This window comes from Vitis riparia, chromosome 9 (genome assembly GCF_004353265.1).
Source record: "Vitis riparia cultivar Riparia Gloire de Montpellier isolate 1030 chromosome 9, EGFV_Vit.rip_1.0, whole genome shotgun sequence".
Taxonomy (NCBI): Eukaryota; Viridiplantae; Streptophyta; class Magnoliopsida; order Vitales; family Vitaceae; genus Vitis; species Vitis riparia.
The window spans coordinates 4,729,547-4,744,093 of record NC_048439.1 but is presented as its reverse complement, the minus strand read 5'-3'; the positions used below and the strand labels follow the sequence as shown (position 1 = coordinate 4,744,093).

The window sequence follows — 14,547 nt, the reverse complement described above, 5'->3', positions numbered from 1 at the left end:
TTTTCTCATGTATTAGCGGGTCAATGCTGTTGAATCTTTCTCTTTAACAATAGGCTATTGTAACTTTTGCAGTATATAGATTAAGGACTGTGTACTTTGGCTTAGTCCTTTGAAGTTCCAAGATTTTGAAGATTGAACTTGAAATTAATCTATGTTTTATAAACAAGAAAAATACTTTATTTTTTGGGAGGTCACTTTTTTAAAATAGGAAATGTTTTACCCATTTGACACATATATTTCTAAAAATATTTGGAGAGTACAAAAAGGATTATTTGATTACAAACATTATTAAAAATGCAAATTTGGAAAAATGACTCATTTTTTTTTATAACATGAAATATAGGGTCCATTTGTTAACTGTTTTCGAGAATTGTTTTCTATTATTTAGAATAAAAAATTAGAAAAATATATTTGATAACAAAAAGTTGTTTTGTATTTTTTTGTTCTTAGGAATAGAAAACAAGGCGTTTTCAACATTATTAGTTGTTTTCACTTGTTTTAATTAAATTGTTTTAAAAAATAATTATACAAACATATAAAATGTTTAAAAATAAAACATTAAACATTAAAAAATATTTTAAAAACAGATTAAAAATATTTTAAATTTCTAAATAGACTTTTGTTTTACAAAACATTAGAAAATAGTTTTCAAAAATTGTATTTTAGAATTGTTTTCGAAAGCAATTGTCAAACAAATCCATAATCTCTTTTGTACAAAAAAATACCTTTAGACAAATTTTTACTTCATGTTTTGAATCAGACATTTTTTTTAATAAAATATTCATGAATAAAAATATCAAAATAAGATGATATGTGTAATTTTCAATATATTTAAATTATATCTTCAAATATGTGCATTATCTCATTCTTCTAATCAAAGGTTAAAAAAAATAAAATCAAATAATGAACATGATGAAAGCAACTATTTGAGATAGGGTATCAAGCTGCATGCACTCCCAATCCCTTGAAGCTTGGTATTAGCAAGTTAAGTTATAAATGGTGCAAAATACCACACAGTTTTTACCTTTAGGTTATGTTTAGTTCCCGAAAAATACTAAGAAAAGAAAAAAAATACAAAGGAAAATGATTTTTTCATGTTTGGTTGTCCTATGAAAAATATTAAAGAAATAAAATATAATTAAAATTAATTAAAAACTTATATATTTTTAAATTATTTAATCTTTATATTGATGAGTTAAAATAAATAAAATGAGTTTGAAGTAATAAAAAAAATAATTTATCAACTTTTAATCTATTTTTTTTATTTTCCTTCACTTTTTCTTTCTTTCTACTTTTCATTTGTATTTTTTTTCTCTTGCATTTTCCTTCAAATTTTATGGGAACCAAACATAATACTGTAGAAAATTGTACTTTCCATAAAATCTTGACCCTTGAATTATTATCATGGAGAGGAGATGACACTCAATATTAGGGTTTTTGAAACCATAATTGAACCACTTTTGTACTCTTATTTTAGCCTCATGCAGTTTGGAGTTGATGTTGGAATATTGTATGGCAAACTGGCCACCAAGGCCATTGAGAACATGGGCTACAAGGCTCCAACAAGGCATGGAGAAATGGACTTTCTAAACATTCTTGGGAGACTCACTAGCCTTCATCCCAACATTTTGAATGATTGGTTGGATTTGAGGCACACACCACATCATATTTGTTACATTATGATGTTTGTAACGTTTGTCACAATGAATTTTTCCTTCATATCACATTCTCCTAGATGACATTTTATCTATTGGATGAATATAGTTATTATTTTTCTTTCATAAAATTCATGATCTTAGGCATCCTTTTAATGTATTTCTTGTATGTATATACATATATATACATATATTTTCTTTTTTTAGAAATAGAAGAGGATAGTAGTTTGTATATAAAACGTAAGAATTCCCCGTAACTTACCTTACAAAAAGAAAACTTTATTTGAAAAGTGTTTTTAAAAATAGTTTTAAAAAATTGTTCTTAATAACAATTTTTTTTTATTACTGTTCTTTTATGTTTTATAAAATAAAGTTTGTTCGATAATCTAAAATGTTTTTTATATGTTTTTTTTAATATATTTTAAAAATAACTTTTACATATGGTTTATTTTTAATTATTTTTTATATTTATATAATTTTTTTTAAAACAACCATTAGAAAAACAACTAAAAATATTTTTTAAAAACACCTTATTTTTTGTTTTTAAGAATATAAAATTGTTTTTTTTATTTTTTTATTTTGAAGAATAAAAAACTATTTTTCGAAAATAGTTAGCAAACATGACCTAATTATTTTTAAAATTTTGAGGTATTAAAAGGTTTTATTGATTTAAATCTTTTTTTTTTTAAAGACATAAGGTAATAAGAGTTATTATATTTAATACAAAAGTTACAATTATTTTTCATTTTTAAAAATAAAAAAAATGGAAGGTGTATTTGAGTACTCAATGAATTCATTTGATGTGACCTTTTTCCCCACACCATTTATTTAATTGACTATTAACAAAATAATGAAAGCCTTACTATTAATTATAAGAATATAAATATAGTGTAACTCTAAGAGTATTTTTTATGGGTATATTTAGTTGTGTTTCTTTTTATTTTTTTTATTTGTAATTAAAAATTTAAAAATAGTTTTAAAAATTATATTTGAAGAATTACTTTTTCTTTTTCTTTTCTTTTTTGAAATCTAATAATAAAAACTAAAAAAACAAGATATAAAAATTATTTGATTTTCAAGTTTTAAAATAAAATATTATCAAATATTTATAAGAATTAAAAATAAAATATTTGGTAAAACCTTCAAATGAACTCATCACCCAAACTTATAGAAACATTCTCAATATAAAATGGAACATAGTTTAAAAAGAAGATTCCCTTTAAAAATAATGCCACAATGATTCTTTTCCATTTTGAAAAATTAAATATCAATTTCTTTTTGAATGCATTTTCTATTTCTTATTTCTAAATTAGAAGATAATAGTATTTTTTAAATAAGATATAATAACTCTTATAAACTTATATTGAAAAAATAATAATTTTAAAAATGATTTTATATCATTATTTATATTATTTATTTATTTTACTACCTCAAATTTTAAAGACATAAAGTAAATATATACTTTTTGTATAATAAGAACCGCTTAAACAAAAAAAAAAAGAATGATTGTCAAAGATACTAAGGATATGTTTGTTAATGATGCTAACAACACTTTTAATTTTTTGTTTTTGAAAACAATAAAAATGGAAAATATGATTGATAACCAAGGAAAATAGTTTTCTTTCTTAAAAGTAAAAAATATATGGTGTTTTTTGAAAACATATTTTAGTTGTTTTTACTTATTTTCAAAAGGTTGTTTTAAAAATTAATGGAATAAATATGAAAAATAATTTTTAAAAGTAAAATAATACATATAAATTTTATTTTTTTAAAATATCTAGAAACGTAAAAAAGTTAAGAAATATTACAAGTTACTTTTATTTTAAAAGATATAAAAAATTAGAGTTCGCTTGACCGCGTTTTCTGAAATTTATTTTTAAAAACTGAAATTTATTTTTAAAAATTGTTAAAACAAGTTTAAAAAACACATGATCAAGTTGGCCAATGTTTTCCTTTTGATTTTAAAAATTAGTGAAAACATCTTTTATTCATTCTCTAAAAATTATTCTTTATTTTATTTTATTTTAAAAAATTATTTTTAAAATATAATGATCAAACAGTGTTAAAAAATTTTAAAAATAGTTTTTTCTATTTTTAAAAACAGTGGTATAACTAAATAGAGTATTATGTTCTTAAAAGCTATTCTAAAAAACTATATTTTGACAACCGTTTTGAAAACTTATCAAACATATCTTAAATTTTTTGGAAAAACTTTTCAATGGACACAAATGTTTTTTAAAAGCTTTTCATCAAGCTGACAAGAATACTCAAGTAATCTCATTTACGTGTAGAGCATGTTATGTTTTTTTTTTTTTAAATAAAGGGAAGATCCTTTTCTTTAATAAAATATTTAACTTTTTTTTTTTTTTAATTTCTTTAATTTTGGTCACAACGATGAGCTAAAGTAAAACATGTGGAATAAGTGCTTGCTTTTATCATTCGTTCAAAAAGAGGCTCTCTCATTGTTTGACAACCTACATGCCATGAGTTCCCCCATTTGGGCTTTTCTCACCCGCCCCACTCGCCCCACCCGCCCCCACCCCTGGACCTTTCCAGTTTCCACAGTCTATCAGGGCATTTCCGTCCTTTCGTCCCCAATAATTCTTCCTTTCGACACCCCTGACTGCCGCTCCTCCGCTTAATCCGGCGTCGTTTTATTCTCAGTTTCTCATCACCCCTCTCTCTCTCTCTCTCTCTCTAAAAACCAAGCACTCCACAGTTCGCTCTGCTGTACTCTCTTCGTCTCACTTATTCTCTCTAAAATTCCATGAAAATTCATGCTCTGGTGGTGAGTCATCTCCGTGCGGAGCCAATTTCTAGGGTTTAATGAACGAAGTCGTTTTGAAGTCTCCGATCCCTTTCCGATGACAATTGTTCGGTTTTCGTGCAGTTCGTGGTGTGCTTCGTAGAGAGTTCGTTTTTGGTTTTACTTAATTGGGTAATCATCTTTGGTTTGCCTGTAAATGACGCGGTTTTGTTGTTTCTAACGCGTTCTGTTTTTGCTTTGTTGAATTTCTGGTTGTTTTTTGCCACGAAGAAGTGGGAGAATTTGTGAAGAATGGCGAATCGGATGAAGGAAGACGAGAAAAACGAGAAGATTATTCGTGGACTTCTGAAACTTCCCGGTAATCGGAGATGTATCAATTGCAACGGTCTGGTGAGTTTTTATTTTTTTATTTTTGATTTTTTATTTTTGAAAATTTGATTTTCACATGGCTCTGTTTGGTTGCTGAGAAAATGAAGGAAAGCACCTGGAAGTAATAATTTGGATATTGTTATATATATGTAACTGTCAGGCTCAATTGAGTGGCATCGTCAAAAAGTTAATTTCCTTTTGTACCCTGTCTCGGCAACCAAATAGAGCCGCTATCTTTTCCTTAAATTTTAGTGTTTAATTATCAATTTTGTTGTTTAAAGTTTACTTTTGTGCTCTTTGATTTAGAATGAAAATACCATGTTGTGAGATGATACCATGAATTAAATCTTCTGTTTTTGAGCAGGGACCACAATACGTCTGCACAAATTTCTGGACATTTGTTTGCACAACCTGCAGTGGAATACAGTAAGTACCAATACATCTTTGACTATTTTTTGTTTTTTGTTTTTTTTTTTTTCATCAATTCTCACTGTATGCCACTTCCTTTGTATGGCACAAAGGAGTACTAGAAGTAACCGTAAATAAGTGTTACGAGGATGGTGTGTTGACAATTGGGTCTCTTTATAAATATTGGTTTTATCAACAATTGTGTGCTCTGACTTATTTTTTATTTCATAACAATTCAGTCGGGAGTTCACACATAGAGTGAAATCTGTGTCGATGGCTAAATTTACTTCTCAAGAAGTTACTTCCCTTCAAAATGGGGGGAATGAGGTAAAAATACACCGCTTTCCTTTCATAATTGATGGGCTGCAATTTATTTATTTTGTTTTTGTTAACTAGTTAGTTAATTTCTATGTATTGATATCACAGCGTGCAAAGGAAATATATTTAAAAGACTGGGATCAACAACGCAATTCTTTCCCTGACAGCAGGTTGTTATATTATTCATGTATAAGTTTGTGCTATGGGCCTAATCAATGTTCATGCTTCTAATTAATATATTTTCTTTCAGTAATGTTGATAGATTGCGAGACTTCATTAAGCATGTTTATGAGGACAGAAGGTATACCGGTGAGAGGGGCAGTGACAGGCCTCCAAGGGTAAAGATGGTAAGCTAAGTTATTGTCCCGTCTTTATCTCAGGATAAACAACTTAAGCTTACTGATTGTTTTGTAGATTGTGACTGAAACAATCTTGAATTGTTTTCTCACTGGAATGTTGATGGTGAAAATAGTTTGGAGTGTATTTGTTCTAAAGGTCCCTTTACAATATCATACAGGCTGACAGGGAGGATTCCTTTAAACAGCGTAGTGCTTCTCAGAGCCCACCTTCTGAGGATACATATGAACGGAATTATGGTGAAAGGTCTGGGCTTGGAGGACGAAATGAAGACAGAAATTTTAGATATAATTATGAGGGAAGAAGTCCTGGGTATGATCAAGACAAGCAAAAATATGGTGATTACAAGAGAAGTCCAGCTCAGTTTGAGGCAGGCGATGATAGATATCGGGATGATAGATCTGGAAGTAGGAGATCTGAAGACAACAAGTTTCCGGGTGGGGAACCTAAGCCGGAGGGCAGGTCGCCGAGTTATCAAAAGGAACTGGGTTCTTCCAGTCCACCTGTGGTGCGTCCTGTACGAGATATTTTAGGAGAGAATATTCCACCACTTCGAATAGGTGAACCTCCAAAATCAAATGGTGGCAGGGCTCCTGGTGGTTCTATACAGACCCAGGTGAGACTTTTGGTGAATTTTGTTGTGAGTTTATTATTCATGTTTGATCATATCTTGAAATGATAAATGGGTGTTTGCTTAACTTGTTCCTTCTTGTGTTGTCTTGCCTTTGAAATTATTATCTTAAACAAATCTATCGTGGTCTCATTAAAGATGCTGACATGGGATCAACTAGCTGAAGGGATTGGAAAGTGCAAATTTGGAAATGGAAATATAAAGGATAAAGTTATTGCAAAATGAAGTGAAGGCATTACAGGAAATGAACTAGAAACCAGGATGAAGTACTTTTTTCAAAATGAAATGACAAGTAATTTGGAATAATGAAATAACAAAGGTTTAAATAATCATAAAATATAGGAAGAGTGGAATTGAAAATGAAATTAGAGTGAATTGATAGAATTAGAAATGAAAGCATAGAATCTTGATTGGTACAAGATGTGTTGAATCAAAGCTTTGTTCCTGTTTTTAAGTTGATACATCTTTATTTACTCTTAATGGAACAAAGAATGGAGACCCAGTTTGCTATCTAATCAATTGCTGCCCTGCCCCTTTTGCTAGTCCTATACAATGTGGGGATGGTGGCAATCCTCAAGGAAAGGCTTCCTCAAGGCAAGGCTATGCAAATTTGCCTACTATGACCTCAAAATAAGGTAATTTAGGCTTAAGCCTTGCCTTGTTGAGACTTATAGCCTTGAGGCTAAAGCATTTAGGGCCTCCATCGACTTTTTGTATGTATTTTGTTAGAGGTTTAAGCCTCAGTATTCATTGGTTTTAATGAGTTTTAGTTTTATAGGGTTTTGATATAGATTTATACATTTCTTCTTGTGTTTAAGACTAAGGTTAAACTTGGGTTAACTTTTAAAAGTAAGAGCTTAATTGACTAGCAATTAACCCTTTAAATGGAAAAGAAAAGAACAAATTGAGAAGAAGAAATAAAACAATTATTGGTCATTGTAGTGACTGAACTTGTATATAATCATTTTTTTGTTATTAATGGATAAAGGAGAAAGATCATTGTAATTAAAGGATGATGAAGAAAACATTAACAATGATGGAGAGAATAATAGATCAATTGGATATAATTATGATTTATTGGAGGATCGTACAGTAATAGTTATGTTACTTTTGAATATTATTTGATAAAGATAGAAAGCGATAGATTTAGATGGGAGCAATAGATTTTAGAAGGGAGAAAGAGGAACTAATTTAGAACTATTAACAATGACATACAATTAATGTGAGTGTTATGAATTGTATGCTTTTCTTATTATTTAATTTTTATGTGATTTTATTAGTTTTTTTTTTTTTTAAATTTCTTTTATTATTATTATTATTATTATTATTATTATTTATTTATTTATTTTGTTTAAGTTATAGCCTACACCTTGTTGCTTATGCTTTGCTTCATTTGGGCAAAATGCCTTGAGACCACTAAAGGCTTCTAAAATATTGGGTGGTGGGACACGATTCTTGTTGAAAAGAAGATAATTCATCTCACATGTATTTTTTTAAAATAAATTCTCTGAATGAAGTCACAAGGGATTTATAAACCTATAACAACAAAATAAAAGGAAATAAATAAAAGATATATCTCCCATTTCTCCTAACATCTTTCCTGTAATTTCTTCAACAATTTTCTTTACATTCTGAATGAAGTTATGGGATATTTATAAGCCTATTATTGTAAAATAAAAGGAAATAAATAAAAAAAATTTCCTAAAATTTCTCCTACAGTCTTGCCTACAATCTTTCCTATAATTTCTCCTACAATCTGTCCTATAATCACTCCAATAATCTCCACAATTCTTGTAGTCAACTCCAAATAGCTTCATGAGGCTTAATCAAGTTTGCTAATGTAAAGTTTACTTGATTGGAACTTCCAATGTGCATACAAGCGTACATTAAATGCTGCTTATGGGTTATCATCCCTTACTTTTGACATTTTTAGTGTAGTTCTTTGGAATATCTTCTGTTATAGTATTGATAGTCTTGTTCTAAAGTTTGTTGTGGAAAGCATTGCTTCTCTTTTTACTGTTTTTTGTGAATGGTTATCCAATATCTAGGTAGAGTTAGGCTTCTTATTGTCTTTCTATTGATAATGCTTTATTCATTCATTTTTGAAGCTTGATGTCATTTATCTCTTTAAGAATTCAGCTGAACTGTTGCATCTGAACTATCACATCCTGTTGATTTTGATCCTGCTTCAGAACTGTTGCTTGTATATTCTTTGTAGAGCTTTTTAAAATATGTAATGCAGTAATCCTTTGCTGGTTTCTCACTGTAGAGGACTGCATCATCTAGTAGCATGGGATCTATTGATGGGAATCCAGTTGAATTTAAAAGCCCAAATCTAGGAAGCCTTATTGACTTCACCAGTGATCCTGAGCCTCCTAATGCTGCCACTGCAACACAAACACAACAACCTGCAGCATCTACAGTTCAAACATTCACACCACCAACAAACTCATCTTTTGGTGGCGACAACTGGGCATCCTTTGATTCTCCTGTTCAAGAGAAAGGTTTGCAGGTTGCATCAAATGCAAACACACTGGACTCAGTTGTGTCGCAACTATCAGTTCCAGCAGCATCACCTGCAGGAAACATGATGTTACAGGCTAGTGGTACTGTGCTCAATGCAAGTATGGAAAGCATGTCAAAGTTATCCATTGGTAATGTTGCTGTTGCTACACCAGTGAATATATCAATTTTGCATCCCGGTGGCAGTGCTGCTGTTCCTGCAGCTGCCCCTGCAGGCAATGTATCATCTATGGCTGTCAGTGGTGGCAATTCCTTTATCAGTTCCAATGATGTGCAGCAGTGGCCACGTGTGCAGCAGCCTCAGCATTCTCTATTCCCCATCAATGATAATCAAATTACTGCACAACCAACCAATATCTCAGTTGGTGGTGGTTCAAACAATCAGGTAAATGTCATGAGACATGATCTGGACTTCTCTTTCTTAGTTTAATATTCTGTTGTGATTTTGTGATAGTCTATCCTGTTGCTTTTTGCACTCTTCCCACAGATATGGAGTTCATCGCTTGTGTCAAATGTGCAAGGGTCTATGAGTACTCCAACTTTGCCATCATCTCAATCTTCCTCAAAGCTGATTCAAGATACCAGTTCTGGAGAAGTATCAAAGGCACCTCTGGAAGCAAAATCTGTTGGAAGAAAAGCACTCCCTGAGGTCATAGTGATGGAATTCCTTGTTTCTTATTGTTGTTGTTACTATTGTTACTAACAGATATGGAAAACTAACTTGTTAATAGTAAATATGGACTGCAGGACCTTTTTACTGCAACTTATACATCAGTTCCTGGGTGGCAGGCAGTTCCACCTCATGGGATGGGATTTGGCATGCAATATGCAATGGTAACAAGTGCTGGATGTGATTTTGTAAAATGAATGATATTATTTATATTGATTATGTCAAATGAGTGATACCATTCACATTGATAATTTGAATTATGAGTTACTTATTTTCTAAGGTGGGTTTTCAGTTGCAGCGTGCACCAACTTTTCCCCAAGCATCAAGATCCATAAATCCGTTTGATGTCAACAGTGAAGCAGCTCTAGTTCAAGCACCAATGGTAGGCCAGTTTAAATTCATTCGACGTGGTTATAATTTTCTTGGATCATTCCTTTTTATTTGAATTGATTATTTCCTCTTCAGTCACTTTTTCTATCTTTCCCTTTTCTGTTTTTCTTCTTATGAGTGCATCAATTATATGTTCTATGCTTGTGAAGGCATTTTATGCATATTTTTTACCTCTCTTCTCATTCAGTTTTCTGAGACTCTTGAGTCTTATTCAATTGCCTGTGCAGAAAATAATCAGATGGTAATGTGAATTAGGAAGTGAAATTGACAAGAGAGTAGGATATTTGCTTTGGTGATTCAATGTAGAAATAGGGTTGTGCTCATTACAAGTTCGACTGTAGCTGCCCTAACTTATAGGGTATTTGCTTGGTGATTCAATGTAGAAATATCTCTCTATTTCTAGAGCTATTCTTTTCATTTGATTGACCAATGACATAAAGAATAAACTTGGGATGACATCCAGATATGAACATATTTCTATGATTTTTTTCTGTCTTTATTTTGTTTTTCAATAGAAATTCAAATGAAGCCCATGCAATTCAGTGTTCTTATGCTCAATTGGTAGGAGCTCCCAATCAGCAACTGGAGTTGTGTATCTGTAGTTTCTATGGTTCTGCAAAGTGGGAACGTAGGGCTTCTATGCTATAAAAACAAGGTTGTGATTGTAAGATAATAATCCTTTACTGGGGTGTTTTAGTAGCATTCTGATGTATTGATCATTTAAACATGATGTTAAAGAGGATGGTATACATTGTGGATCCAAAATTGACAAACTGCAACTTTTAGGAAAATTGGCAGCTCAACATGATATCAAGACCTTGTTTGGTGGGAGGTTTTGTGTTTGAGCCTCACTGCATATTTGTTTTAAAATACATGTAAGACCAAAAGAGGCTGATTGTGGTTGTTTACCTATGGGCTTGTATGTCTTTTCACATGCAGGTATGGGGCTGCATGTGAAGGAGTATGTTAAAGAGCATAATATACATTATGGACCCAAATCCTATAAGCTTAAGCTCTTTTAGGAAAATTAACAGTTCAACAGATGAATATGTGAAATGTTGCTGGTAGAGCACATATGAACTAGTAATCTGGCAATCTGTTCAATCATTCCAGTATTATGAAGTGGAAAGCATTGGGTAATCATCATGTTTCCTTGGTAGCACTCAAGATTTGTAGTCTTGCTTTTGCAAAACTAAAAGAAAAACAATGTCTTCAAATGCTAAGTCACCACTTGTGTCAGATATAACCTTGATAAGTATGTATGATTATTAAAAAAGGAAAAAAGAAAAGGATTGTGCCCCAGCGATAGCCAATCTCACAAATTCTTACATGGCAAGAAGAAAATATCAGTCGTCGTATTTTATGTAAAGTTAGAAAGTTTATATTATTATTATAAATGGTGTTTGGCGAGTCCTACAAAGCCATTTTCTTAATACTCTACTAAATTAATTTGTCATGTTGATTCTCTGACTGTGTGGTTTCCAGCACCATTTATATGGGGCATGCTGAAGAGAGTGCTTAGGATCCATTTAGTCAAACAACAAACAGGTGTCTACTAGGGCACAATCACTTTGTTGCCTGCATTGTCCTTGATGCATTGCTTATTCAGTTTTTGGGTTTTGCTTCTGTTAACCTAGGACTCAAAGCACACTACTAAATGGAGTGCTTAGGATCCATGTAGTCAAACAAAAAACAGGTGCCTACCAGGGTCACCGTCACTTTGCTGCCTAGGCATTCTTGATACATTGCTTTGTTTTCTGGGTCTCCGTTACTTAACCTAGGCTGAAGGCATGCCATATGTGGTGTGACAGCGTGATGATGCTGTGACTAGACTGATTAAAAAGTACACTATCCTTTCTCTTTATATATAGCAAGGCACTTTTGTTATGTTTGGTTCCAGGAAAGTACTAAGAGAAAAAAATGTTAAGAAAAATAATTCTCATGTTCAATTTTACTATGGAAAATATAAAAGAAAATTAAATATAATTAAAATTAGTTAGAAACTTATGCATTTTCAAATTATTTAGTCTTTATATAGAAATAGTTAAAATAAGTGAAATAAGTTTGAAATAGTATCTACAAATAATTTATTAACTTTAAATTTATTTTATTTTTATTTGTTTGAAGTAGTATATAATATATAACACAATCTTTTGTGCATCTATCCTTTAACAAAAAATACGTACCCTCTATCATAATATTAATACTTTATTAGTTAAATGTCATAAATTTTATGAAGTCTGTGTTAATAGCATATCGGGCACGGTATATTTTTCTCAAATTATAATCCAGTGAAAGCTTTAATTCTTTTTAAGGGGTTTTTATCAACTTCTATATATGAAAATGTAACTTATTTAATGTTTCATAACCTTCATTTGGTGACAGTTTCCATCCATGGCACCTTTGCAAGGAGCACTACCAAATGCCTCAGCTCCAACTGGTTTATTGCGACCTTCTAGCCTTGGTACCCCAATGCATCCTCAATGGGTGCAATCACAAACACAGGCGTATGCATCATCAATGCCCCCCCAACCCCTACCTTATGTTTCAGGAATGCCTCAAAGTAAGTTGGACTTTTGACTCTTCTCCAATCATCCTATCTAAGGTTGGTGCTTTGGTTTCTGATTTATGATTTTGATAATCTTCAGGTATGTACATGGGGCAGCAAATGCACAGCAATCTGCCACATCCAGGGTAACTTTATCCATCCCATGTTATTCCATACTTGTATTCTTTAGGAAAAATTCTGCTAACCATGTGACTGTCTTCACTTTTAATGGAGTCTTTAGACACCACATATAAATAGAGATTATTCTTTTTCGTTTCCCATAAAATTTCTAGGCTTATCCCATCCTTGAGAAAAGAAGTAAACAGAAATTGATCTCTAGTAAAGCATGCAAATAAAAAATTGGATAGCAATCATAATAATGCACCATACATGGAAGGAGCCACTTCATTTCAAATGCTATAAAAATAGTCCTTACATGTTCTAGCTGAAATCAAAATAAATATTTCATTTTGGTTTGCTGTCCAAGTGCCCAATCTTAAAACATTATTGAAGAGTATTGCTTTTCTTTATTTGTGTTTGTATGTATGGTCCTGCTACAGTTCTGAATCAGTACCCTTATTGAAAAGCAGGACCTGTGACAATGCCACAAACAATTTGATCCCATTTCTTTGTACTCAATTTGATCCTTCATTTGTTTGTACCTGATGCCATATATTTGTACTCTCATCTAACAGCTTAGATTTTACCATGCACTTTCATCGGCCAAGATTGCAAGTTTGGTAGGTACCAAATTGGTACTAAAGAATTTTCCTTATGTATTTCCGAGTGAAGATGTGATCCATCTGATGATTATTTTACTCATGTTAAAGATGTTACTACATATAATTAACTTGCTAGTTGGTTACAATGCACAAAAACAGTCTACATGCTGACTGATTTACCTTTCATATATCAATGCAGACATCAAGCCGTTGGGGGTTTTGGCAGAGATGGAGCGGCTTTTGGTCCCTCGAACATGAATCAGCAACTGGGTGGCAGATTCTCTGCACCTGCAACTCCAAATTCTTTTTCGTCCATCGGTGGAAACCCATTTGGTTAACCTCAAGGAATAAGGCTAATGCTGTTCAGGTTCTTCTATTGCTTGTATCAACATTTGAAGAAGTTTGGTTGGTATCGACTGAAAAAGATTAGAGCAAGGTTAGTTGTATAATGGGAAACTTATGTGACTCCCTGGCCATGAGAAATTTTGAATTGGCCATGTAAATTTGTGTGAACATAGGCGACCTGTCAAAAGGAGAAGAAAAAAAAAAAAAAAAAGGAAAAAAAAAAAAGGGAAAGGGAACTAAGGTTGAAATATTGTGCCTTGTTCGAAAGGGCCGTATGAGGCTCTAGGGAAACCCCGATTTTCCTTTCTCTGTGGTTGTGGTGGTGGTGTTAGATTTTATGGTTACAAATAGTTTACCCTTTGTGTGTGGATATATATGTGCTGCGTGTCCCCCTTTGTTTGTATCCATTAGATGTTATTTGTTTTGTAATTTTTGTAAAAGATGATCTCACATTTGCTTCTGCAATCGTGGGTCTTCACTTGTACCTCCTCTCTGTAGTTGTGAGATTGGTGTTTATATTCATAGATAGTGAAGTATAAAAATTATAAACATGTATTTAGATTGTGTTAAGAGATTTTCTTCTTTAATTTATGTATGTATTTGGAGAATGTTTGATCTCTCTCTCTCACAAAAAAAAAAAAAAAAAAAAAAAAATGACATTTATTTTCATGGTTTAAATAATTTGATTATTTAAAATAAAAGTAATTTTAGCGTGCTTGGGTATATATGGGTTTTGTCTGATGAAGTTTTTAAAAATAGTTTTCAGTTTTAAAAAATAGAAAACAACTTTTAATTTTTTTTTTGTGTTTGGTAGTTGTTTTTAAGTTATAATTTTTAAAAATAA

The 14,547-nt window shown here is 31.4% G+C and overlaps 1 protein-coding gene across 4 annotated transcripts; it reads left to right on the top strand.

Moving 5' to 3' along the window:
* The first annotated feature begins 4,261 nt into the window (after nucleotides 1-4,261).
* On the top strand, nucleotides 4,262-14,273 carry LOC117922111 (probable ADP-ribosylation factor GTPase-activating protein AGD14). Of its 4 annotated transcripts, none has more exons than XM_034840135.1 (14): nucleotides 4,262-4,551; nucleotides 4,696-4,812; nucleotides 5,156-5,217; nucleotides 5,439-5,526; nucleotides 5,626-5,687; nucleotides 5,768-5,864; nucleotides 6,035-6,490; nucleotides 8,775-9,413; nucleotides 9,516-9,677; nucleotides 9,776-9,862; nucleotides 9,991-10,080; nucleotides 12,474-12,651; nucleotides 12,737-12,782; nucleotides 13,558-14,273. In XM_034840135.1, the coding sequence occupies exons 2-14, from the start codon at nucleotides 4,714-4,716 to the stop codon at nucleotides 13,694-13,696; spliced, it is 2,205 nt and encodes a 734-aa protein (XP_034696026.1). In that variant the 5' UTR covers nucleotides 4,262-4,551; nucleotides 4,696-4,713; the 3' UTR covers nucleotides 13,697-14,273. The 4 variants fall into 4 exon arrangements, with proteins under 4 accessions (XP_034696026.1, XP_034696025.1, XP_034696024.1 ...); XM_034840134.1 differs by having other exon boundaries at nucleotides 4,693-4,812; XM_034840133.1 differs by having other exon boundaries at nucleotides 4,262-4,593.
* The last annotated feature ends 274 nt before the right edge of the window (nucleotides 14,274-14,547 follow it).

Coding starts and splice junctions, on each gene's coding strand:
- LOC117922111 (XM_034840135.1), top strand. CDS start 4,714: ATGGCGAATCGGATGAAGGAAGACGAGAAAAACGAGAAGATTATTCGT. Junction 5,865..6,034: donor GGCCTCCAAGGGTAAAGATG/GTAAGCTAAGTT, acceptor AATATCATACAG/GCTGACAGGGAGGATTCCTT. Junction 9,863..9,990: donor TTGGCATGCAATATGCAATG/GTAACAAGTGCT, acceptor GTGGGTTTTCAG/TTGCAGCGTGCACCAACTTT.